Here is a 27,064-nt window from a genome sequence, read left to right as displayed (position 1 = left end):
GCAAAAACCACTACAATACTGTAAAGTAATTAGCCTCCAACTAATAAAAATAAATGAAAAAAGAAAAGAGGGAGCTCCCCACCGTCCCCACCACACAGATTCGTAGACACAATAATCTCAGAAGCACAGAGTATAATAAAATAGAGTAAATCATTAAGAAGTGCTGAGTTTTGAGTATTTATTGCCTTTGCTTTTATTATAATTGATTGAGTTGTAAGTAGTTTATTTTTAGTAATAGCCATGTTTGGACTCCAAGGAGATCAAACCAGTCAAAGCTAAAGGAAATCAGCCCTGAATATTCACTGGAATGACTGATGCTGAAGCTCCAATACTTTGGCTACCTGATTCGAAGAGCCCACTCACTGGAAAAGACCCTGGTGCTGGGAAAGATTGCAGGCAGGAGGAAAACGGGTTGGCAGAGGATGAGATGGTTAGATAGCATCACCAACTCAATGGACGTGAATCTGAGCAAACTCTAGGAGATAGTGAAGGACAGGGGACACCTGATGTGCTGCAGTCCGTGGTCTCCCAGAGTCAGACATGACTTAGCAGCTGAACAACAACAATGTTTCCCAATTGGTGCACAAAATTTCTGAGAATTTCAAAATTTACTCTTGCCAGCTACAGTGGTCCAGTTTCAAGTGAAGCTGGAGGAGATAAAGCAAGCCAGATATCATCAAGGGTGCTGTTCTGTGAGCCTCTGGTGCCCAGTCCTAGCCCTGTGATGGGGAGGGGGGTGTCCTGGGCACTCTGGAAAGAAGGGTGACCCTCTGGCCCACCTTGCACTTGTCAGAGTCAGGAATCCTGTCCCGCTGAGATGACCTGTGGCCATCACCTTCGGGTCTGTTCTCGGACCCCCCCTTCTGCCCTTACGTCCCTGCTCTGCTTCACAGAGAGGTCTGTATCCCATGATTTCTTGTCCTTCAGCTCCAGATAGTTTCAGCCGAAAGGAAACGTTGGAAAATTGGAGGGTGGATAGAAGCCAGGGTGCTTCCGTCCCCATCTCCGGTTTTAGGAGCATTTCTGGAAGTGCCATGTCTCTTCCATCCCTCTTTCTAGAGTCCCAGTCCTCACAAGGGGACCCAACTCCTGGCTCCAGTAACACTGCCCTCTCTTGGGTCCCCTCAACCCATGGAAGATGAGTCCCTGGGATACCTCAGCCCTTTTGTAACTTGTGTGATCAACTCCTTGTGTTGAATTCCCTTTGTTTGAGAGACACGATGCATGCTGGTAATCATTGGGGTGATCTCAACTATGGACTGATGGTTAAAAGGGGTAGAGGGTTTGGCGGGCTGGGTTGGCTTCAGTACAGTCCATGGATGACGTTAGTGGCTCCTCTGAACCCAGGATTACAGAGGGGGACGATGAAAGTGCATGTCACCATGAACCAGAAAGCTCTGTGAACTTGGCCCCAGACAAGCATATTGCCTGGAGTGCAGGTCACCAGCCGTGACCAAGTGTGGATCACAAAACTGCAGAGACCATTCCCAGCGGCTCCACCACGTGGTTGCCCCCATGTGGCAGCATGGGGATCATGGTCTGTCTTCAACTCTCTTTCCAACTGACTTTGGGCAGGGGCTCTTAGCATGGAGTTACCCCCTGGATTCTATGGCAATTTTTCTGGAAGAGGGCCAGCCTCATGAGGGATTCATGTGCTCAGGAGGCAGGTAAGGACTGGAGGCAACAGAAATAAGACTGCTGCCTGGCCGTGTATCAGGAAGAAGGATGCTAGATTCAATCTTGGTTCTGATAGACAGCGGCCTCTAAGTAGGAGAGCATGGATGGCGCTGGGCAGTTGTGGGCTGACCTGACTTAGTCCTGCTGCCCGTGGACCCACTACTGCCCCGCCCAGTCAATGCCTTCATCCTCACCTGTCCTGGGGGCAGGCAGGAGCCTGACAGAAAGAGCAGGCTTTCAAAACAGGGAAACTCCCCGCCTCCCAAGAGGATGAGAGGTTTGTCAAGATGCTGAGAGGCAATTTTCCAGGTGTCAGGCTTCTGTGGCATTCTGTGTGGGCTGCAAACCACCCAGCTTTGATGGGACTGTCAATTTGCCTAATGAATTGTAACATGAGAGGTTTATAAGTTCGAGCCTGTGATGTTTTCTATTTTAAAGCATAGGCAATACATTTGGAATGCTAATGGCTGCTACATGTTGTAACTTCACTTGGGAATCTTCTGAATTCTTGCAGTCCAGTCCTTGGCTAGTGACTATTTTGTTTTGAAGTCTTTATTCAATTTGTTACAATATTGTTTCTGGTTTAGCTTTTTTTTTTTTTTTTTAATGTTTTGTTTTCTCAACCATGTGGGAACTTTTCTCTAGTTGTGGCACACGGATTCAGTAGTTGTCATGCACAGGCTTAGTTCCCCAGAGAGACATCAAACCCTCTTTCTCTTCATTAGATGGTGGACTCAATCATTGGACCACCAGGGAAGTTCCCTTTGAGCTATTTTGCAGATACTGAAACCCCCACTAGATAGGAGAGGTTAACTGCATTACCTCACTACCAACCAACCAGAAGAATGTCCACCAGCTGATCACGTACCCCGCAACCCCCCTCCCTCACCCCCATCTTTAAGAATCTTTCCCTGAAGGCCATTGGGAGTTTGTGTCTTTTGAGCACGAACCTCCCAGACTCCTTGCTTGGTGCCTGCACTTTCCTTTACCACAAACCCGGGTTAGTACATTGGCTTCACTGTGTGTGCAGGCGAGTGGACCCAAGTTTTCTTCAGTAACATTTTTGCTTCTTTCCTCTCTTTCGGAAGCTCATCTTTAGGGAAAATTACCCCGCCCCTCCCGGCAACAGGACATGAGATCCCTGGCACTGGTGGAAGTGACTTTTCCTCTCCTAGGAAGAGGCAGTGCTGGGAGGCAGGGAGCAAGATGGGGGAACACAGGAGGCAAGGGGGAAGGGCCACTCTCCCACTGCTGGGAGGACAGACTACCTGGCTACATGTCAAGTTCCCCCCAGCTTAAACCCCTGTTGTTTGGGACCCCTGCCACCCTGCCTCCCAGGTTACTCTGTAAGAATAGGGAGGAGGGCTTCCACAATGACTCAGTGGTAAAGAATCTGCAGGCTAATGCAGGAGACACAGGTTCAATCCCTGGTCCAGGAAGATCCCACAGGCTGTGGAGCAACTAAGCCCCGTGCATCACGGAGCAACTAAGTCTTCTAGAGCCCATGCTCTGCAACAGGAGAAGCCACTGCAATAAGAAGCCAGCACACCACAACTAGAGAGTAACCCCTGCTCACTGCAACTAGAGAAAAGCCCATGTGGCAATGAAGACCCAGCATGGCCAAAAATAAATGAATAAATAAAAACAAAAGAAAAAAATGGGGAGAAACTAGGAAGTTACTGATGGTGCCCACAACTTCCATCCCCAGGAGACCCTCTGTGTGAGAGGAGATAGTTGGTTGGCTTTCAGCAGCTTGGCATCTCATCTGCTGTTCATTTCCACGGCTGGGTGAGCCAAGCCTGCCCTGGGGCCCCTCACCAATGCATAGCTGAAGACTTTCATCATTGGGAAGGAGGGAGCAGCTAGGATTGGACTGTTGCTTGGCACTGGGCCTGATGGGGGAAAGAAACAGCCAGAACTTTTTGTCCAGCTTCCCTCCCAGTGTCCTCCAGTTCTAAGTGAAATCATGAAGCATCCTCTTGCCCAAGAGAGCATCTTGGAGGCCCTAGGAAAGCCCTGGTAGGGGGGGGGGGTGCTGCTTCTCAGCTCCAGCCTTGGAGCGTGAAAGCCGTGGACAATACATGAACAGAGGGGTGTGGCCATGTACCAATAAAACTTTATTTATAAAAATAGGCAAGGGGCCTTGGGTTATCGTTTGCTGACCCCTGCCTTAGACTAACACGAGAAGGCACCTGGCCCTGGGTTAGCAGCTAGAACAGGGGTCCCTCTCCAGACTGCCGACCAACTCCTGTGGACGAGACGTCAGGTCTGTATGTTTAATCACTCTTTCCTGAACCAAAGCAGTCACAGCCGCCTCCTCGCTCGGCGCTGCCCTTGGGGTTGTCTTTGATGTCACCGCAGCTGCTGCTGCCCCGCTCCCCTCACCAGCCGGGGTTTAAGGTGGAGATACTCACAGGGGCAGCCCCACCCAGGGCTGGAGACATCGGGAGCTCAGAGTTCACAGGGGGCTATTTCTGCCTGGGGGATGGACAGGGGCTCAGCACATGCAGAAGAAGTGGCCATGGGCGGCTGGACAGGAATACCGTAGAAAAGGCACGTGATTTGGAGCTGGAGTTGGCTGTCAGTGGACGCGCTCAGGCCGAGCCGCCAGCTGAGGGGGGTCTGTGCTCCCGGAGGAGAGGCTGGTCCCGGCATCAGCCTCCAGAGCACAGGGAGGTCCCTGGGTCCCAGGTGACAGGGCCCGCCAGCAGCCATGGAGAAGTCAGTACCCAAGGTGGTGCAGGCACGACCAAGGCCCTCTGGGTTCGAGTGGCGGATTGAGTGGGGGGGCCCCACACCTGCCCCAGGTCCTTGGAGTCTTCATTGGGGTGGGGGCGCAGGGTGAGGCTGGGGGTCAGTGCCGCCCTGGCTTGATCCAGTTTCTGATGGTCCATTTCTGTCCTGAGCACCTCTGCACCACCAGGCGGAGCCCGAAGTTGGCATCCTTGGACATCTCCACCTCCAGGCACCGGCCCGTGTCTCTGCTCACAATGGGGCCGCCCTGCGAGGGAGGGAGACCCAATGAGCCCACGGGTCCCATCCCAAGAGCTTCCCGGGAGTGGGGCGATGCCAAGGCGACCTGAGGGTCTGGGTCCTGCCTCTCCCCAGCCCTCTGTCTCCCATCCCTCTGTCCTCACTGACCATCTGCTCTCCAACATCGCCTCCCAACAGCCACCTCCCTTCTCCTGGGGTCCCAGGAATGATCAAGACAATGGACTCCAGGGCCCTTGAGATGGGCGTTCCCCTCAGTATGCATCCCTGACCACTGGCAGGTCCAATTTGCCTATTGGTCACTTCTGCAGGCCCTCTGGTCCTTCGAACATCAAGGGCTCTGGCCCAAACTTGAGATCCCAGGCTCATATCCTGTTCTCTTTCCTCCAGACAGGTCCTTCCCATGCACTCTGGACCTCACTGTCCTGGCCCCAAACCCAGCCTCCTGGGGACTCTGATCTCGTTGACTCTACATATGACAGCTCATTCCTGCTGTACCTGGGAGCCCCCAGACAACACTGTGCACACGTCTGTTCCAGGGTCTCCTGCTTGGGAGGAGTTGGGTCAATCTCAACAAATCTCTGGGGCTTCCCAGGGAGCAGTAGTGGTAACAAACCAGCCTGCCAATACAAGAGATGTTAAGAGAAGCAGAAGCAGGTTGGATCCCTGGGTTGAGAAGATCCCCTGGAGGAGGGCAAGGCAACCCACTCCAGTATTCTTGCCTGAAGAATCCCATGGACAGGGGAGCCTGGCAGGCTACATAGACCATGGGGTCGCAAAGAGTTGATAGGACTGAAGCAACTTAGCATGCATGTCCACAACAAATCTCTGGGCAAGTCCAGTGTGGTCCCACTCAGTCAGCAGCAGGGGCAGTCAGACCCCACCCCTTCCGTCTAAACCCTTCCCCCACCCCCAGGAGGCTAGAGGAGTCGGCAGTGTGGGGTAGCGAGGCCGGAGGAGGCAGCCAGGGCGCTGGGACCAGCCCAGCCCTTCCTTTGACCGTGACTGCGAGCAGATCCCCTAACGTCTGTGGAGGGGGGTTCATGTGGGAACAGCTGATCCAGCCCTGCTGGGCCTTGAAGTTCGGCCCCCGCTGCCCTCAGCTCCCCCCACGGGCTGGCCCAGAGACCCCGGCGCCCCAGCAGCCCTCTGACCTGGGTGAAGTCCCACAGCCGCTGCGCGGGCCGGGCCACATCCTCGCACTTCTTCAGGGCGGGCGTGCGGCCCCTGCCGTCATCCACCAGGCACTTGGAGTCAGGCAGGAAGGCGGTGGAGCCCAGGGGGCCCAGCTGCAGCAGGCCCTCGGCGCTGTACCGCACCAGCTGGGGAGAGGCCATTAGAGCGGGGTGCGTGGGCACAGGGTGACCGTGCGCAGCGCTGGGCCTGAGGCCCTGAAGGGGGTGGGCGGGGCGTCGTGGGCGGGGCGAGCGTTGTGGGCGGGGCCAGCCCAGTCACCAGGGCCAACCTTCTTGGGGAAGGACTGGCCCTCCAAGGAGATGCTTAGCCCTGGCATGCAGAGGAGGCTGTATCTGGTGGACCCAAGCCCCCAGCCCCATTCCTTCTGCAAATCCCCCCAGGAGGACCGCCTCGGACCCCTTCCCCTGAGCTCCGCGCAGACCCCACCCTCCGGGGAGCCGGCGCCTCAGCCTCGGAGGAAGAGGGTTTCACGCGTGCGCAGGCCACCCATCTCCCTTTGAACCAGAAGCAGCCCCAGGTTTACGATCCCAGGTTACGTTATTTGCCAAATACCAGGTAAGCAACATCTGTGCGCTAGTGAGGAAACCAGTGCTCCAGATTCTTCCGTGCCTGGGCTGTGTGGCTTTAGACAAGTCACGTCACCTCTCTGTGCCTCAGTTTCCTGATTTGTGAGCAGATAATGCCAGTGCCTGCCTGGCGGGGCTGCCGTGAGGACCCTAGGGCACCGCACGCAGAGCGCGCTGGGCGCACAGAGGTCACTGTACTTTTCGCCTTTCTCCTGTTTGTTTCAGATAAGAGCGCACGCGCACATACACACACAAACACACTGCTGTGTTTTCCAGTACAGTCTGATAGAACACCACCTCCCCTGCACCTTCACTTGGCCCTGCGACGCTGACATCCCCGTCAAGCGTGGGGCCCACATTTTCTACCGAGCCCTCCTGCGGGGTATGGAGGAGGGCGTGTGAACATCGCAGAAATCAGGCCACGGACTCTGGGGCAAGGTGTCAAAACTCAGGACACCTCCCACATCTCCTTGTACCCTGCTGATGGGATGGTTGCTCTGCAGTGAGGAGCCTGGGGTAGCCTGACCGGGTGGGGGTGGAGGCTACGGGGGGAGGGCCGGAGACCCCAGAGCAGCCAGCTGATGGCAGCTCAGAGGGGACCCCGCCAGCCTGCCAGGTGGCCTGGGTGATGCTGTGCAGATGACGGGCCCTGCTGCAGATTTATGACCAAAGTGGTCCTTTCAGGTCATTTTGTCTGGGGACAGGTGATCACGGATATGCTCATGCCCCTTCTCTGTTAACTTTCTGACTCCGAGGAGGTCTGAATCTGGGACCTGCAGCCCATGAAATGTCCAGCATGAGCTCCAGGTGGGCTGCCTGTAGCTTCAGCCTTGCAGGTAAAGACTCAGTAGAGCCGAGCATGGTCAGTGCTCAGGAGGGCCAGCAGGGTGGGTGAAGCTGGTGGCCCATCCCTGTGCCCGTGGAGGACTGGACAGCCGGAGGGTCTGGTCAGAAGGCTGCTCTGCACTAAGGAGGAGTCTCCGCTCCTGTGCTTCTGGCCAGCGGCTCCCCTGGCCCTGCCTCAGACACCCAGCCAGGGTGGGGGTGGGGCAAACCAGGCTGAGAAGGGAATGGGCGACTGTAGGGCATCGCTGCTGGCTTGTGGGGAAGCCACATACTTTTTAGAGATGCATCCTCAGGAAGCATCGACTCTGGGATATCACCCTTAGATTAGTTGGGCTCTCCAGAGCTGGTGGGTCACAATGTCCCAGTGGAAGGGATGGGGGAGAGGATTTCAATAATCCAGGCTTGTGTGTGAATGGGGCAGTCACTGAGCACTGGCTGGGAGTGGGTTAAGTGATGTTTATCAAACTGCCAGTCAGGCAAGAATTAGGCACCTACTGTGTGCTCAATATGGTGCTGGGTATAATGTGACTGAAGTTGCCAGACAGGAGTCCAAAAGCTCAGAGTCCAGTCCAGGACAACAAAAGGTTCACAGGCACTTGTCTTGGTCCACAGAGGGCTGAAGGCAACTTACAAAAACAAACAACAACAAAAAACAATCTCTGCAATATAATAAAACAAAGTACTGAAGAAATAAAGTCAAAGGGAAAATGGGGAGCAGAAAAATATGTTATTCCAGGAAGCAGCATAGTAAACAAACTGTATAAAAATGGGCAGGTAGTTAGCTGCTAAACGAGGAGACTCAGAAGAGAAGAGGTGCTTCCCAGGTAGCTCAGTGCATGAGACACACGAGACGTGGATTCAATTCCTGGGTCAGGAAGATCCCCTGGAGGAGGAAATAGCAGCCCACTCCAGTATTCTGGCCTGGAATATCCCATGGACAGAGGAGCCTGGTGGGCTACAGTCCATAGGACTGCAAAGAATCAGACAAAACTGAGTGAGTGAGCATGGACCTGACGTACGCAGAGGTGAAAGGATTCAACGTCTGCAATGTGCTTTAAAATGACTCAGAAAAAAGTAGATGATGCAAACACAGCCCAATCTGAACAATTGCATCAGATCAGGGGTGGAAAACAGTGTCTGTGAAGGACAGGGAAAAAGCAAGCATGCTCTGTGGACACTGTCACATGTCCTTTCTCTTCTTTTCCCTCCATAAACCTTTAAAAAGCCAAAAACCATACTTTGACTGGCAGGCTGCTGTTTGCTGATCCCATGAGTGTGTGGTTGGTCATCTTAAGACTTTTCTACTTTTCTGGATGTTTGAAAATTATCAGAATAAATTATCAGAACAAAACCTGACGAGTTAAAGGAAGGGCCTCTAAACAACCTCGAGGCTATCGAGGAGGTTGGGGGGAGGGGTCCCGTGCCTATGTGGAGGTGGACGCACTTGCCCTGTGTCCTTCTCAGGCACACTGGTCAAACCAGCACGGTGGACAGAGGACAGAGGGCTGGGCCCTACCATGAAGGGTCCATGCATTCATCTGTGTCCACTAGCTGAAGACTGTTGACTAACCATCTACAGGTGTGAAGATTTGGGTCCAAGACTGGATTTCTTTTTTTTTAAGACTGGATTTCTTTATGGCCATTGTTAGAGGCTGTATATTGTCATCCTGCTTATTTAACTTATATGCAGAGTACATCATGCAAAATGCTGGGCTGGGTGAAGCACAAGCTGGAATCAAGGTTTCCAGGAGAAATACCAATAACCTCAGATATGCAGATGACACCACCTTTATGGCAGAAAGCAAAAAGGAACTAAAGAGCCTCTTGATGGAAGTGAAAGAGGAGAATGAAAAAGCTGGCTTAAACTCAACATTCAAAAAACGAAGATCATGGCATTCAGTCCCATCACTTCACAGCAAATAGACGTGGAAAGAATGGAAACAGTGACAGACTGTTTTTTTTCTTGGGTTCCAAAATCACTTCAGATGGTGACTGAAATTAAAAGACATTAAAAGCCATGAAATTAAAAGACACTTGCTCCGTGGAAGAAAAGCTATGACAAACCCAGATAGCATATTGAAAAGCAGAGACAAGGACTTCCCTGATGGTCCAGTGGCTAAGACTCCGAGCTCCCAATGCAGGGGGCCTGGGTTTGATCCCTGGTCAGGGAACTAGATCCCACATGTCTCACCTAAGACCTGATGCAGCCAAATAAATACATATTAAAAACAAAAAGAAAATTAGAGACACTACTTTGCTGACAGAGGTCCATCTAGTCAAAGCTATGGTTTTTCCAGTAGTCATGTATGGATGTGAGAGTTGGACCATAAGAAAGGCTGAGCACTGAAGGATTGATGCTTTTGAACTGTGGTGATGGAGAAGACTCTTGAGAGTCCCTTGGACTACAAGGAGATCAAACAAGTCAATCCTAAAGGAAATCAATCCTGAATATTCATTAGAAGGACTGATGCTGAAGCTGAAGCTCCAATACTTTGGCCACCTGATGCAAAGAACTGGTTCATTAGAAAATATCCTGATGCTGGGAAACATTGAAGGCAGGAAGAGAAGGGGACGACAAAGGACAGGTTGGTTGGATGGTATCACCAACTCACTGGACATGAGTTTGAGCAAGCTGTGGGAGATGGTGAAGGACAGGGATGCCTGGCATGCTGCAATCCATGGGGTCGAAAAGAGTTGGACACGACTGAGTGACTGAACGATTGTCATAGTCTGAACTGTGACCCCGCCAAAGTCATGTTGAAGTCCTAACCCCCCAGTACCTGTGGATATGACCTCACTTGGAAACATGGTCATTGCCGAAGCACTCTAGGGAAGATGAGGTCACACTGGGCTTGTTGTTGTGGGTTAGTTGCTAGGTGGTGTCCGACTCTTTTCACCCCCATGTACTATATCCCGTCAGGCTCCTCTGTCCATGGGATTTCCCAGGCAAGAATACTGGACTGGGTTGCCATTTCCTTCTCCAGGGGATCTTCCTGACCCAGGGATCGAACCTGGATCTGCTGCATTGGCAGGTGGATTCTTTACCACTGAGCCACCTGGGAAGCCCCATACTGGGTTAAGATGGCTCTAATCCAACATGACTGGTGTCCTAATAAGGAGAGAAGACAGAGACACGGGAGAAAGGAAGGGGAAAATGAAGATACAGGCCATAAAACCCATGTGCCGATGAAGGCAGAGACAGGAGGGAAGTGGCCACAAGAAAAGAACTTCAAGGGCCACCAGAGGCAGAAGGGAATGTCCCTAGAGCCTCAGGAGGGAACACAACACTGCTCATACCTGAATTTCAGATTTCTGGTCTTCAGAGCTGAGAGAATAATGAACATTTGTCATTTAAGCAAGTGCCCAGTTGGCTGTACTTCATCGCGGTGGCCCCAGGACACTAACACAGCTGGGGACTGGGGTTTGGGGGCGTAGCTTGTCCCCCTTAATATTTCAACAGCCTCCATGGAGACCAAACAGGCTGAAGTTGTTTGCAAAGAAGAAGTCACTGTGGGTGTATCTGGCTTGGCTATGGCCACAGGTCCATCAGATGTTTCCGTGGGGCTCGGCCACGTGGGCTGGCCTCCCCGTCCCCCTGCCTCCACCTTCACTCCGTTTCCAACAGCAGCGAGCCCCCTTCTGCTGGCTGCCCCAGGGTCCCTGTGTGGAGGGGGCTTCCCCAGGGAATTGAGCGGGGTTGCTGGAACACCCACACCTCACCCAGCCACGCGAGTGCCTGCCCCAAACACCTTGAGGCCGGCCCTGCGCTGCTTCTCTCCACAGCAAGGCTCAGTGGGAAATGACCATGTCTGCCTGTCACCTTGTGTTGCTTCCCCTCGAGGGAGCAGACAAACAGAGCCTGTCCAAAGACACCCCACAAAACATGGACCCTCACTTAGGATCTATGCCGGCCAAAGGACTCCCCTCCCATGTCTGATGGGCCCAGCAAAGTGGATTTCTTCCTGGAGGCCACATTAGCATCTCGATGTCATCAGGGGTCCTGGGAGGAGGTGGCAGGGTGGGAGGGAGAGAGGTGTGCTCCGTCATCATTATAGGCTCAGGGGTCCCTCCCATCCACAATGCACCCCTGGGCAGCTGCGTGGACACGTCAGCATCCATGGATGTCCTAGAGCACAGATTCAGAGAGCTTTGAGGGGCCAAGTGTCATTTTGGGGGTTAATTTAAAAGAAGACACAACACCCATTGAGAAAAAGCATTTCTCCTACAAGCTGTCCTATACCCCTGAACCCACTGATTCCACCAGCCTGGAGTCTGCACATCTGCACCCACCAACTTCACTGGCCTGGGTTCTGGACACTGGCATGGATGTTTTTAAAGCCCTCCGGGTGACTCTGAGCTGCAGCGTGGTTTGGCAGGTGTTCAGCTATAAGAACTGGTGGTTGATGTGATACTGCCTGGGTTTTGTCTACCCTGTGGCCACCCTCATCTTCCACTTCAGTCCACACAGCAGCCTGAGAAGTAGGTACCATGATCATCCCATCCGATGGATGGGGAAACTGAGGCACGGATGTTAGGTGATTTGCCCAAGGCCCGTTTGGCACCAAAGCTCTTGCTCTTAATTTATCTGGGGCCTGAACTCAGCCACTGTGGCATCAGGACGCCCCAGCCAGCCTGACCCCGCTCCCTGGGTGCCACCTCTGGCTGTGGTCTGGGCTGTGGTCCCTGAGAGACATCACCATCCTCCCTACCTGGGAGGACATCCCGTGGCAGGGATACAGGATGGCGCGGTCATCGTCCTCCGCTCCTTGGTCTAAGCAGTAGCCGCTGGCTTTGCTGTTTCTCACCTATGACCAGAAGCCAAAGGAGAAGCCCCATCACAAGGACCCCTAAGGCCAAAGCAGGCTAGAAGGGCTTTACTCACCTGTCCCCTGCCCAGGGCCAGCGGTCTCAGGAAGGGGTAGTCCTCCCAGGATGAGAGGGGAATGGAAGAAGGGGAGAGGGAGGGGAGGATGGCGCTCTGGCCAGTGGGCTGGCTGAGGAAGACTGGCTGGCTCCTGTGAATGGCCTCCCCGAGCTCAGGCCTTTGGCTATGTGACTGCAGCTCCTCCTGTTAACAGTGGTGGCGTTGGGCGGGGGTTGTTACTATTCCCATGGTCCCCATCTGGGCCGGCCTAGAGGCTTGTGTGGCTGATAGATGCAAGAGATACCTGTGTGCAGCTCTGAGCTTCGGGATTCCTGCAGCTCCTACTCTGCCCAACTCTGACTCCACCCTGAGAGCAAGCCGGGCTGCCCTGCTGGGGTGACAGACAGAGGAGAGGAGGCCTGTCCCCCAACACAGACCAGAGCAGGAATACAGTGCTCTTCCCGGCTTTAAGGAGAGGTGGGTATGGCCATGCATGTGGGGGCTGGGGCAGACAGGAGGGTCTTCCCACAGCTGGTGCCTCTCCTGGTGTGTCTCTGGGTCCTTCCATCATGCTCTCAACATGCAGGTGTTGGTGGCACACGAACAAGGCGGTGCATGTGACCACCTCCACGTGCAGGCCTTTGCACGTGTTTGCTCGTGCTCACATGTCATTTTGTCTCAGCAACAAGTATTTGTAACACGCCGGTCAGGCTCGATGGATGGGGTCAGTGTACAGAGGGAAGATGTATGAGGTAGCTTTTTGTGTGTGTGTATGTGAGCAAAACTGTGTGCAAATGTGTACTTTTGTGTCTGTGTACACTTACACATGTGTGCTTTTTTAGTCACTCAGTCATGTCCGACTCTTTGTGACCCCATGGACTGTAGCCCACCAGGCTCCTCTGTCCATGGGGATTCTCCAGGCAAGTATACTGGAGTGGGTTGCCATGCCCTCCTCCAGGGGATCTTCCCAACCCAGGGATCTAACCCAGATCTCCCACATTGTGGACAGATTCTTTACCATCTGAGTCACCAGGGAAGCCCAGGAATATTGGTATGGGTAGCCTATCTCTTCTCCAGGGAATTTTCCCAACCCAGGAATCATACTAGGGTCTCCTGCATTGCAGGTGAATTCTTTACCAGCTGAGCTAGCAGGGAAGCCTGCAGACTTACACATGTATATGCATTTGCATGGATCCACACATGTGCATGTGGGCACGTATATACACATGTATGCGGCACATGTGCACACACATACACACGCGTGTCTCCAAATCTACTTTGTGATCCGCGGTGGCAGGCATGCATGTGTGTCCAAGCAGCTCTTACACTGGCGTGTGAGTGTGCCTGTGCGCTCTGCCGGCTGCTGTCCATGGACGTTCACACAGGGACAGGCCAGGGAGCTGGGAGGTGGGGTGCAGGGTGCCAGCCATCCGCGGAGGCGGTACCTCTCCGTACGTGAGGGTGTCGTTGTACGTCCTCATCTCCGGGTACACGTTGTCCAGGTACCACTTGAAGCTGCGGCACTTCAGCCTCTGGCGCAGGGCCAGCCGCTCGGACACGTCCCCGAAGTCCACACCCGGGTTCTGCAAGGCCGGAAGTGAGGCAGGGCAGGTGCTGGGGTGTGCGGAGCCCCGACAACCCAGGCCACAACCCAGGGTGGGGGAGCTGCGTGATCCACAGGCACCAGGAGCGTCCCGGCCCTCAGGCTTCCTTGTCTGGGAACCTCCTGTCCTCCCAGGACCCTGCAAGGTCCAGTGCAGCAGGGCTGATGGCAAAGGCCTGGCGTCTCTGGCCTCTTTGCAGCAGGTCCCACCGGAAACCGGCCTAGCCTTCAGTCGGCCACTGGTGGCGTGTGTGGGCCTGGCTTGCTTGTCATGCCCTGCACACTCACCTGGGAGGTAACTTAGAACATCCTGAGTACTGTTTTTTACCGGGGCTGGGCCAGGGGGTCTGTGCTACAGGATGATTTATGGGGGTTACTGTGGGCATTAGCTTGACCTCTGCAGGGACCTGAGACCAAGTCTGGGCACATGGAGATCAGCCACGTGCACATGAGCCCCATAAACTCCAGACGCTGAGACTCCGGTGACCTTCCCTGGTTGGTGACACCCTACATGCCCTGCTGCTGGGAGAATTCAGCACTGTCTGTTCTTTCATCATAACAAACCCCAATCCCCATGTGACAGCTCTCCTGAGTTCTGAGTCCTTGTAGCCAAACATTGAAGCTCAGGGTGGTCCCGGGGGCCCTGGCACTCAGTGAAAGGTGGAAGATGTGGGTGGGTCGGAGGAAGCCCCCTCCCTAAGCCCAGGTCCCTGAGGCATTGATGCCAGCTAAGGACTTCCCTCAGGCTTGGAGAGAAGGGCAGACTCTGGCTGGACTCGGGTGCGAGCAGCTCTGGGAGATGTCACCAGATGCTGGGCTATGATCTGACTCAATTCAGAAGATTCCAGTGAAGCTGTTTAAAATACCAGGACATTTTGCACATAATGAAGATAATTGTTGCTTCTTAACATTTTTGTTATACACACAAAGCTCTATCTTTTGACAGCTAAAAATCCATACACACATGTGAGCCTATATGTGAGTGTGGATCCTAAAAGAAGATCCAGCTCTTTCTATGGGTGGATGTGAAAAAAAAAAAAACTGTTCCCAGGACAAGTCTACCCCCAGAGACTCAAATCCTCCTGTGTCCAAGGAAGCAGCTGTGTGTGAAGCCTGGTTCTGCAGTTGGACTGCAGAATCAGTTGGGGGCTTGGGGGACAAGGAGAGCCTGTCCTCAGCACACACACGCCCGTGTATGTACATGCATGCACATGATGCACACACACATGTATGCCCAAGCCCCCTTCTCAGGCTGTCCTGCCCCCCAGGCACTGGTTAGGACCTCTGGCTCACTCCCAGTTCCTGCTTCTGGCCAGCAGCAGCAGGCAGACCCTTGGTGTGGGCCTCCTGCCTCCACTCCCCGCAGGGTGGGTAGATCCGGCTGCAGGCACCACACATGAGAGAAGCCGCCATCCCCAGGCCCTGAGACCCTCGTGCCAGGGTCCTGTGGAGGACCGAGTTACATGCCTACTCTGCTACTCATCAGCTGGGCACACTCTTGTGTGCAAGGCATGGGGTCATCATATCACTGTGGACTCCTGCAGAACTGACATGAGAGGCTTCCGCAGGGCGAGGGGGATGCTTGTGTGTCCCAGGAGGGGCTGTGGTCGCCCTGGGGGAGCTCTCTCCTCAGTGCCACCTCTGCAGCCTCGCAGGCTCGTAACTTCTAGTGAAGGAGCTCTTGTGGTGGTGGAGGGGGCTGCCAACGAGCGTCACAGCTGTTGGAAACAGGCTCTCCTTGCTGAAGGACATGATGTTTCTGAGATGGAGCTGTCCAGGAGGCCCCACACTGCGTGGATGGGCTGCGCCCTTGGATGACCCTGAGGCTGTCCCCAGGTGTTGCCCCCATCCCCGGCCCCTCCCTGCCCAGCTTGGCCAGCTTACGGTCATGGGGATGTTCCAGGCCATGTACACGTGGGACTTGAAGCCGTCCATCCACACCTCGGCTGCTCGCAGGGCGTTGCGCTTGGCGTAGTAGTCGATGTCGTTGTTGTAGGGCTTCTTGGTGCGCTCGATGTGGGCCACGCGGGAGCAGGGCAGCACCTCCATGCTGCCGCCACACTGCCACACCTGCGGGGCACCCGAGGGCCCTGGGTAGTGGCCCCGCCCCTCCCGACAGCCACCGGGGGCCGAGGCCACCAGCCCTCCCTCCCTGCATCCCCTGCCCACGGTCCCCAGGACAGGTCTTCCCTCCCGAGCGCGAGAAGGCCTGGCCACCTGGGCTATTCCAGGGGAAGAGGCCAACCAGAAGCTAAGGCCTTGGGCTAAGTTCACCAAAGCCTGGGCGCAGGCCTCCCCTTCTGGATTTCCTACCAAATCTCATTTCTTTTGCACATTCCATGATCTAAACAATGGAAGGATTTTTTCTGACACCCTGACACTTCATTATTATTCCTATCCTGTGGCCCTCGCCCCCACTCAGCATTTGCTCCAGGCCCGGAGTCTGGCCCGAGAGGCTTACTTCCCACCAGCAGCTGCCTCCACCACCTCTGAGCTGGAACAACCAACCTACAGTCTAATTTTAAAAGAGCAGCTTTCTGTGCAAACGCCACCCAAACCACTCCAGATAACTTCAATCCAAGGGTGCACTTGCATGCACATGGCTTCAAGCACCCCAGACACAATCTCAGTCTAAAGAAAAAGTCTAAGGAAACAACTGCTTCTTCGGCAAATAGGGCTCCCTAAAGTCCCTCACTGATGCAACCTGCATCATGAACTCCTTTTATGCCTGCTTACTTCTTGCACTGCTTCACCTCAACAAAACGCAGCCTTACTAGGCATGGGCTGTATTAGTCTATCCCATCTATCCCATCCTGCCTGTGATGGTTAATTTTTTTTGGAATTTTTTATTTTGTATTGGGGTACAGATGATTAACAATGTTGTGATAGTTTCCGGTGAACAGCAAAGGGACTCAGCCATATATATACGGTATTGGGGCTTCCCAGGTGGCCCTAATGGTAAAGAATCCACCTGCCAATTTAGGAGAGGTAAGGGCCATGGGTTCGACCCCAGCCCAGGGATCCATTTCTGATACAGGGATCCATTCTCCCCCAAACCCCGTTCCCGTGTGATGGTTAACTTTATGTGCTGTGGGGTGCCCGGATATTTGGTTCAACATTACTCTGAGTGTGTCCAGGAGCATGTCTTCAGGTGAGATGAACACTTATGTAGGTGGGCTGAGTAAAGCAGATTGCCCTCCTCAGTGTGGGTGGGTCCCAACCAATCAGTTCAAGGCCTGAGTGTACAAAAGGGCTAAGAGAGGCACAATTCTTTTTCTCTGCCTGACGGTCATCGAGCTGGGATGCTGGTCTTCTCCTGCCTTCAGCCTTGAGTTGGAAACATACCCTCAGCTCTCCTGGGCCTCCAGCTTGCCAGCTCTGGGTCTTGTGCCTCTCAGCCTCCATCACTGTGTGGGCCAAGTCCTTATCTCTGGAGAACCCAGACTAATATCCTACCATATCACATCCCACTACATCCCACTGAAAAATGCTAGTACCATCCACTAGGTTGATGTCACCATGAACAAATGAGTCTGAACAACTTGGCCCAAGCTCTCTTCAATCAGATTGTTACCCCTAAGCCTCTTCTAATTTAGACATTTTGGAGGTGCCAGGCACGTGCTCAGCACCTTACTCACTTCATCTCACTCACCCCCACCATTAGCCAGGAAGGACGGGTACCACGGGCAACATTCTCCCCACTGTACAGAAGAAGATACTGCAGGTCAGAGAGGTTAAGCAAGTCACACAAGATCACGGGATATGACCAGGCCTGATTGATCCACAACCTCTTAATGTCTATGTTGTGCTGCCCACACCTCCCACACACAGACACTGTCTCCTGGAAACTGTCATCTTTTATAGTTGAAATGTAACATCAATTCACAAACATTTGTCCACTCAGCCAAACACCTAAGAGTTGTCGTTTCTGATCACGGTGAGGATGGGTTTTAATTCACTTCCAGTTGCCCAGTTATTAGACATTTAAATCTTCCTCCTTCCTCCTTCAATAGTTCCTTCACTATTCAAAACAATGCTGCAATCTACATTAAAAATGCTTTCTTGGGACAAACCTTCACCATAACTTGGCAGGCATGGGTTGTTTTAAGCTAAACTCTTGATGACAAACAAGTACAATAGGGTGTCTCTCAGCCTTGAGCATGGCTTTCACTCTGCGGGTCCCTCTGGCCTCTAGTTTGGCCTTCTTCTTCCTTATGCCCAGTTTAAGTGGCACCAGCTTCCTCAAAGCCCATTTCTCCCTCACAGCGACTGTGAAGAGAGGCCGCGATGCCTCGGGGCTCCAGCCTGAGCATCCAGAGCCCACCTCAGGGGCCCCTGTGGAGAGGCGTGGAAAGTTGACCCTGACACCAGTTAGAGGCCGCCCATGTTTCCTGGGACCACCATAAACAAGGACCACAGACCAGGTTTAAACAACAGACACTTACTCTCCCACAGCTCCAGGGGCACTGCTCGCTCGGGAGCTCCAGTGGAGGACCCCACCTGCCTCTCCCAGCTTCTGGTGGCCCCGTCCCTCCCACCACACGGCCTCCTTCTCCGTGGGTCTGTGTCTTGCCTTCTCCTCTCCGGTAAGGACACCGGCTGTCAAATTTACGGTAGTTTGGTTTAGTCGCTAAGTCGTGTCCAACTCTTGCGACCCCATGGACTGTAGCTCACCATGCTGCTCTGTCCATGGGATTTCCCAGGCAAGAATACTAGAGTGGGTTGTCATTTCCTTTTCCAGGGGATCTTCCCAACCCAGGGATCAAACCTGGGTCACCTGCATTGCAGACAGATTTACCAACTGAGCCACCAGGAAAGCCCTGTTGTGCTGTGTGGTGCTAAGTCACTTCAGTCATGTCCAACTCTGTGATCCTACGGACTGTAGTCCAACAGGCTCCAGGAAGCCCTCTACACCCTAAATCCAGGAGGATCCTGTCTCAAGACCCCTCACAGATTCTGGGAGGATGTATCATTGGAGTTGCCACTCACCTACCATAGTTGCCAAGCTCTCATTTCAGGAAAGAAGTCAGCCTAGCCCTATTCCTCCTGTGTTCCCACCCTGCCTCCAGACAGAGGAAGAAGGCAGGAAGATCGCAGTGGATAGTCGATGGCCCCTCCTCACATCACCCACAGCCAGGATAACAAATCATGTCTGAGCAAGTCAGACATCCTGGGTCGGGGAGGCTGCCAGCTCCTCATGGCTCACTGAGCATGTGCCCAGCACCAGCTCCCCTGGCCCAGCTCACGGCTGCTTGGGACCACCGCTCTGCACCCTGCAGAGGGCAGAGGTCAGCATCTGCCTCCCTTGCTGGATGGTGAGAACCCTGCGTGCTCTGTGTCAGAGATGCTGGCTGAGGTTGATGCCTGCATCGTCTTGCTTCCACATCACTGGAGGAGGGACTGCTGCCCATCCTGGCCTGACCCTGGGGAGCTGCAGGGGGTGGGTGGGGGGCACTGTGGAAGTTTTGAAAGGCCAGGCCCGTGTGCCACTCCCACCCCTTTGGCTCACTGTGCTATGCTTAGTCAATCAGTCATGTCCGACTCTTTGGGACCCTATGGACTGTAGCCTGCCAGGCTCCTCTGTCCATGGGGATTCTCCAGGCAAGAATACTGGAGTGGTTGCCAAGCCCTCCTCCAGGGGATCTTCCCAACCCAGGGACTGAACCCAGGTCTCCTGCATTACAGGCAGATTCTTTATTGTCTGAGCCATCAGGAAAGCCCAAGAATCTTGGAGTGGGCAGCCTATCCCTTCTCCAGGAAAACTTCGGGACCTAGGAATTGAACCGGGGTCTCCTGCATTGCAGCTGGATTCTTTACCAGCTGAGCTACCCGGGAAGCCCGGCCGTGACTTTGACACCCACATCTCTATCAAGTTCCAGCACGAGGCCCAGCTGCCCGCCAGCCTGGGAAGGCAGGTAGACACTTGGTGAGCCAGGAACCTTCCAGGAGGCCAAACATGGAAACAAACAAAAGAAGCTCTGCAGACCTGCAGGGCAAGCATCTGTCCATCTTCTGTGGCCACTGTCACCGGATGTTTTCTGAGGGGCCTCCCTGCTGTCCAGCATCCCTGCCCAGTCTCCACCTCAGGCTAGAGGTTCTTCAAAACCCACGTCCAGCCATCCAGTCCTCTGACCCTCCCAGGACTCGCCACCCCTCACCCCTGCTCTCCCTCTGCTCGTCTCAGACCCCGCCCCACAATCTGCCACGGCCTCTGCACTGTCTGCTGCCTCCCCGCTCCCCGGATCTCGGATCTCGGCCTGCCTGGCTGCCTCTCCAGCCTCAACTCCTCAGATGTCACCTCCTCTGCAATTCCCCCCTGAGCCCCCACTTAAAGCTGCAGCCTCTCCCGCCTCATTCCCCCGACCAGCTTTATTTACCTCTGTGACTTCTGTCCCCTTCTCACATGGGACACCATTGACCTGCTGATTTCATTTTGTCTGTCTGCCCACTAAAAGGTAAGCCTCGTCAGTGGGGTTTTCCATTGCTATGTTCCCAACTGATAAAGCTGAGCCAGGAGAGAGCAGTGAAGTGAAGATAAACCCCAACAATGCCACGTGGGATGGGCGAGGGATTAACCTGTCTTCAGTGCAGATGAAAGTGAGAACTGAGGCTCAGAGATGTTAAGAAGCACATCCAGCGTCACACAGCTAGTTTGCGCTGAGGCAGGGACTCAGAACAGTTGCACGAAGCCCATGAAGTTGCTCTTCACCCGGGGCTGTGGAAGGTGTCATGGGGCTGATCCACACGATCTAAGTGTTCTGGTCACACCCACTCTGTGTCACAACTGCTAATTATTAATATCTCAACCAAGGTGGTTAACTGCCACCCAAACAGAATAGCAGACATGAGGCAGAAGACCAGGGGTCAGACCTGCAAGCAGCTGCTTGGAGGGAGGCTCAGGGCACCTGCCCACCCCACCTGAGGGACCCCCCTGCCTGCAGAGACCCCTGTCCCTCAGTCAGCAGGTCTCCTCAGCTCCTGGAGCCTCAGGGCTGGAATTCCAGAGCTGCAGCTTTCACACATAAGCCCTTCTCCTTAAAAAGTCTGGAAGTAATGGTCTGCCAGCAGGGATGCCAATGAAAGCTTATTTATCCTCCAGCCCCAGCACAAGCCTGACCTGTGCCCCAGTAGAAGCCAAGGGGCTGGGACGGTGACCTGGTGACTGGGCTGAGTGTGGCCTGGGGACAGCAGGGTGGGTGACAGCGCCTGGTGCCTTCCCTCTAAGGGTGCTCATCGTGAATCAAGTTGCCATTTCTCGTGGTTTCTTGTCCATCTTCCTCCTGCACCACAATGATCACAACAACATTCCTGGAGAGCCCTGCTATCAAAAAGCCAGTGCTTCCTGCGGCTGAGCGGAAAAGGAAAACAGCGCCGGCCGCTTGGCCTTGGCGTTCATCCATGTGGCGGTGGGAGGCGATGGGTCTATACATCATTTTTATGGAGATGCTTCTCTGGGCTCTGAGTTCATTTCCTTAACCGCACAGCCTCCCCGCAGCCAAGAGCGTGGCACGCGGCCCCTTGCCAGCCCCACTTCTCTGTGAGCCAGTCTGTCTTCAGGGCGCTGAGCCTGGGCTGGGGAACACGGATGGGGTGGGGGGCCTGCAAGCGCTGCCAAAACAGGGGCACCCCAATCTGCTCCTTAGTAGGATCTCCTGGGGGAGCTAAAAGTCCTGTGGTCTGGGCTTCACCCCCGGCGACCACATCAGAACTGATGATCAGATGGTCGACTTCCTGGGGACTGGAGTCTGCACTCAGGCAGAAGGCCGTGCTGTCTCTGGGGCCTCCTGGGAGGTGGAGGGAGCGAGCCCCGCGATTCTGTTTGGATAAAGCTGAACACAGGGGTCCCTGCTGTTGCAACCAGGGTTTCCAACTGGGACCCCCCCCAGAGAGGCGATGAAGTGACAAGGCCTGCAAGTTCAGCCCTGCAGTGAGACCTGTTCACACGCCCGACTCATAGTTACTGCCGGGATAGCTCACCCTGTGAACATGCAGTGTTCTGTGGAGCTACCCCCGCCCCGTGGCAGGGACACTCAGGAGGGTCGCCTGGGAGTCTGCCAGGGTCTCTGCTCTCTCCCGGCAGCAGTGGACTCCAAGGCTCCAGTGTCCCAGCCACTGGGACAGAAGGCAGGTCTGTGCTGACACATCAGGCCCAGAGCAGAGACCCAGCAAGTCTCAGGTTCTTCAGAGCTGGCGGCCCAGCCAACAGGCTCAGCTGATTTTCACAGACGCAGCCCCAGGAGGCAAGGTCCAGACGCCTGCTCCCCTCTGACTCAGGGTTGATGCCCAAGGCCTCAGGGGTCCCAGGGTGGAAGCTGGAGAGAGGCCGAGGGTACTGCAGCTCCTCACTCCTGGGAGTGATCTGGGAGCCGGTCAGCAGTGTGGACAGTCAGGCCCAGCTGGCTCTCCCTGATCAGGACTGAAGTGCCTCCCACCACCTGGAGGGAGGTGCCACTGTAATGGCCGAGTTCCTTTTTAGGCATCCAATCTCCCCACAGGTGGTCAGTGACTGTCCAAACAGATGCTGGCCATAAAACACCAGCCTGGGAACACAGGCACAGTCTGAGCCGTGAGTGCCTCCCCAAATGTCTGTCCATGCTTCTTGTACTTTCAGAGGACCTGGGGACACCACCTCCTTCAGTATTATTTAAAAAGATTACCCCAAAGGGCATTGGAAAAGAGGGCATTGACACTTGTGCCCAAATGCACGTCCATGACCTGTAATAGCTGGCTGACTCGGAGATGGCTGGCGTGGCTGCATGGACTCAAGGGAGGCCGAAGGGGAGCTCTGCAGGTCAGGGCTGAGGAGGGGAGAGGAGGGCTGGCCTGTGTATTGACTGCCGTTTTACTTCAAACTTTTATTTTTATTGGAGTGTAGTTTATCTCCAGTGCTATGTTAGTTTCCAGTGTACAGCACATGGATCCATTTATACATATACATGTATCGATTCTTTGTCTTTTCTCTTTACTCTGATGCTTTGAAATCTGGGGCCTCGCCAACTCGGAGGGACTGCTTATCCCAGGTTCCCGATTCCAGGGGGCTGTAAACCGTTCACCTGAGCGCCCCATCATGTGCAAACCAACCAGCCCGAGCTCCACTCCAACCCCCTCTGTGGGCTCTCGTGCCCAGGGTGATGCCAGTCCCAGGCCCCAGAGCCCTGGAGTGATGCCACCAGCCACTGCTGGGCTCCCCCACCACCCCCAGCCTTCCTTGGGAACCCCAGTAAAGGCTCTGACCCCGGTGTACCCCCCCCCCCGCCTCCTGACCTCCCCGTGGCCCCTCCTCCTGGGAGCTGGCAATAAACCCCTCCTGTCAGTGGCCATCATCTCCAGACCCGCTGGCCTCTCCGTAAGTGAATAATGAAAGAGCTGGCCAGGGATGGCAGCCACTTGGGGGCTGGGACAGCAGGTGACAAGGGGTCTTAGACCCCAATTCCCTCTCAGATTTCATCTTGCAGAGCAGGGTACACCTCACTCCATGCAGGCCCATTCCTATTATTATCCTATGACTGCGTTGGAGGAGGAATTTAGCTGCTGGGCAAACTTGGAATGTCCTGCTTTGAGAGTTCAGAAGCTGCCGACTTTCACGTGAGGGCCTCGGAGAGCTTTCTGCTGGTGCCAGCGTCCTCATGACCTCTCTCTGGTCCAGTGTGTTTGAAGCCCACTTGGAGGAAACTATACAGAAATGCTGGCTTGTGGAGGTGCAGACCCCAGACACAGTGGCGCCTCCCCAGCCACTTGGACCGAAGTCATCAGTTTCACCAGTGACCTGCTCAGGACTCTTGTCTTTCTCAAATGATCTGCAGGTGACACTGGGAGGCTTTTAGTGACACAAACATTGCTTCGCATCCCAAGCTGCAGCTGTATCACCCTCCTGCAGGCTGCATCAATTATGAAATTATGTGCCTGGAGATGATTTCTGGCTGGCATCTGAGCCACGGCCCACCCCAGGACTCTGCTCTGAGTCCAGGTGGGAAGGGTTTTCTGAGTGTGGCCCTACCCTCCTGGTGATGCTGTTTCACAAGTTCATCCAGAGGCATCCTCCCCTGTTTCCCAGGGAGCTCAGGTCCTCTGGTGTCTCTGAGGGGCCACGCAGAGGGTGACACAGCCCAGTTCACCCCGATGGCCCCAGCTGGCCATTTAGTCTCTGAGGCCTGAGACCCAAGGATGATGAGAACGACCCATTTCGGTATCAGGATAGACTGATCACTTTAAACAGCAACCGAATTTCACTGGATCTGGGCAAGAGTGCATGTCTGGCTGCTGTCTGTGTGCACAGAAGGTTGGGGTTTTTTTTGGGGTGCAACAGAATGTGGCCCACTGGAGAAGGGAATGGCAAACCACTTCGGTATTCTTGCCTTGAGAACCCCATGAACAGTATGAAAAGGCAAAAAGATAGGACACTGAAAGATGAACTCCCCAGGTCAGTAGGTGCCCAATATGCTACTGGAGATCAGTGGAGAAATAATTCCAGAAAGAATGAAGGGATGGAGCCAAAGCAAAAACAACACCCAGTTGTGAATAGGACTGGTGATAGAAGCAGGGTTCGATGCTATAAAGAGCAATATTGTATAGGAACCTGGAATGTTAGGTCCATGAATCAAGGCAAATTGGAAGTGGTCAAACAGAAGATGACAAGAGTGAACATCGACATTCTAGGAATCAGTGAACTAAGATGGACTGGAATGCGTGAATTTAACTCAGATGACCATTTTATCTACTACTGTGGGCAGGAATCCCTTAGAAGAAATGGAGTAGCCATCATGGTCAACAAAAGAGTCTGAAATGCAGTACTTGGATACAATCTCAAAAATGACAGAATGATCTCTGTTCATTTCCAATGCAAACCATTCAATATCATGGTAATCCAAGTCTATGCCCCAATCAGTAACACTGAAGAAGCTGAAGTTGAACAGGTCTATGAAGACCTGCAAGACCTTCTAGAACTAACACCCAAAAAAGATGTCCTTTTCATTATCGGGGACTGGAATGTAACAGTAGGAAGTCAAGAAACACCTGGAGTAACCGGCAAATTTGGCCTTGGAGTACAGAACGAAGCAGGGCAAAGGCTAATAGAGTTCTGCCAAGAGAACGCATTGGTCATAGCAAACACCCTCTTCCAACAACACAAGAGAAGGCTCTACACGTGGATATCACCCGATGCTCGATGCCAAAATCAGATTGATTATATTCTTTGCAGCTAAAGATGGAGAAGCTCTATACAGTCAGTAAAAACAAGACCAGGAGTTGACTGTGGCTCATATCATGAACTCCTTATTGCCAAATACAGACTGAAATTGAAGAAAGTGAAGAAAACCACTAGACCATTCAGGTATGACCTAAATCAAATCCCTTATGACTATACAGTGGAAGTGAGAAATAGATTTAAAGGATTATATCTGATAGAGTGCCTGATGAACTATGGATGGAGGTTCATGACATGAGACAGGAATCAAGATGATCCCCAAGAAAAAGAAATGCAAAATGGCAAAATGGCTGTCTGAGGAGGCCTTACAAATAGCTGTGAAAAGAAGGGAAGTGAAAAGCAAAGGAGAAAAGGAAAGATATACCCATTTGAATGCAGAGTTCCAAAGAATAGCAAGAGGTAAGAAAGCCTTCCTCAGTGATCGAGGCAAAGAAATAGAGGAAAACAACAGAATGGGAAAGACTAGAGATTTCTTCAAGAAAATTAGAGATACCAAGGGAACATTTCATGCAAAGATGGGCTCAATAAAGCACAGAAATGGTATGGACCTAACAGAAGCAGAAGATATTAAGAAGAGGTGGCAAGAATACACAGAAGAACTGTACAAAAAAGATCTTCATGACCCAGATAACCACAAACGTGTGATCACCCACCTAGAGCCAGACATCCTGGAATGTGAAGTCAAGTGGGCCTTAGGAAGCATCACTATGGACAAAGCTAGTGGAGGTGATGGAATTCCAGTTGAGCTATTTCAAATCCTGAAAGATGATGCTGTGAAAGTGCTGCACTCAATATGCTAGAAAATTTGGAAAATTCAGCGGTGGCCACAGGACTGGAAAAGGTCAGTTTTCATTCCAATCCCAAAGAAAGGCAATGCCAAAGAATGCTTTAACTACCGCACAACTGCATTCATCTCACACGCTAGTAAAGTAGTGCTTAAAATTCTCCAAGCCAGGCTTAAGCAATACGTGAACTGTGAACTTCCAGATGTTCAAGCTGGTTTTAGAAAAGGCAGAGGAATCAGAGGTCAAATTGCCAACATCCACTGGATTATCAAAAAAGCAATAGTTGCAGAGAAACATCTATTTCTGCTTTATTGACTATGCCAAAGCCTTTGACTGTGTGGATCACAATAAACTGTGAAAAATTCTAAAAGAGATGGGCATCCCAGAGCAGCTGACCTGCCTCTTGAGAAACCTATATGCAGGTCAGGAAGCAACAGTTAGAACTGGACATGGAACAACAGACTGGTTCCGAATAGGAAAAGGAGTACGTCAAGGCTGTATATTGTCACCCTGCTTATTTAACTTATATGCAGAGTACATCATGAGAAACGCTGGGTTGGAGGAAGCACAAGCTGGAATCAAGATTGCTGGGAGAAATATCAATAACCTCAGCTATGCAGATGACACCACCCTTATGGCAGAAAGTGAAGAACTAAAGAGCCTCCTGATGAAAGTGAAAGAGGAGAGTGAAAAAGTTGTCTTAAAGCTCAGCATTCAGAAAACTAAGATCATGGCATCCAGTCCCATCACTTCATGGGAAATAGATGGGGAAACAGTGTCAGACTTTATTTTTTTGGGCTCCAAAATCACTGCAGATGATGACTGCAGCCATGAAATTAAAATACACCTACTCCTTGGAAGGAAAGTTATGACCAACATAGACAGCATATTAAAAAGCAGAGACATTACTTTGCCAACAAAGGTCCGTCTAGTCAAGGCTACGATTTTTCCAGTAGTCATGTATGGATGTGAGAGTTGGACTATAAAGAAGGCTGAGCACCGAAGAATTGATGCTTTTGAAGTGTGGTGTTGGAGAAGACTCTCGAGAGTCCCTTGGACTGCAAGGAGATCCAGCCAGTCCATCCTAAAGGAGATCAGTCCTGGGTGTTCATTGGAAGGACTGATGCTGAAGCTGAAACTCCAATACTTTGGCCACCTGATGCTAAGAGCTGACTCATTGGAAAAGACCCTGATGCTGGGAAAGATTGAGGGCAGGAGGAGAAGGGGATGACAGAGGATGAGATGGTTGGATGGCATCACCGACTCAATGGACATGGGTTTGAGTGGACTCCGGGAGTCGGTGATAGACAGGGAGGCCTGGCGTGCTGCGGT

At 53.1% G+C, this 27,064-nt stretch overlaps 1 protein-coding gene across 1 annotated transcript in view; it reads right to left on the bottom strand.

The window, feature by feature from the left end:
- Positions 1–3,776: 3,776 nt before the first annotated feature.
- Positions 3,777–27,064, bottom strand: part of GALNT9 (polypeptide N-acetylgalactosaminyltransferase 9) — a 120,105-nt gene continuing 96,817 nt past the window's right edge. Inside the window, exons 7-11 of the mRNA XM_020905686.2 lie at positions 15,629–15,814; positions 13,587–13,724; positions 11,987–12,082; positions 5,823–5,990; positions 3,777–4,678 (exon numbers count right to left, since the gene is read on the bottom strand). Of these exons, the coding sequence (XP_020761345.1) occupies positions 4,532–4,678; positions 5,823–5,990; positions 11,987–12,082; positions 13,587–13,724; positions 15,629–15,814 (735 nt within the window). The 3' untranslated portion in view covers positions 3,777–4,531. The remainder of the gene's footprint in view (positions 4,679–5,822; positions 5,991–11,986; positions 12,083–13,586; positions 13,725–15,628; positions 15,815–27,064) is intronic.

Source organism: Odocoileus virginianus, chromosome 12 (assembly GCF_023699985.2).
Source record: "Odocoileus virginianus isolate 20LAN1187 ecotype Illinois chromosome 12, Ovbor_1.2, whole genome shotgun sequence".
NCBI lineage: Eukaryota > Metazoa > Chordata > Mammalia > Artiodactyla > Cervidae > Odocoileus > Odocoileus virginianus.
Note: the sequence above shows the minus strand (reverse complement) of the source record. Positions and strands in the feature narration are given on the sequence as shown.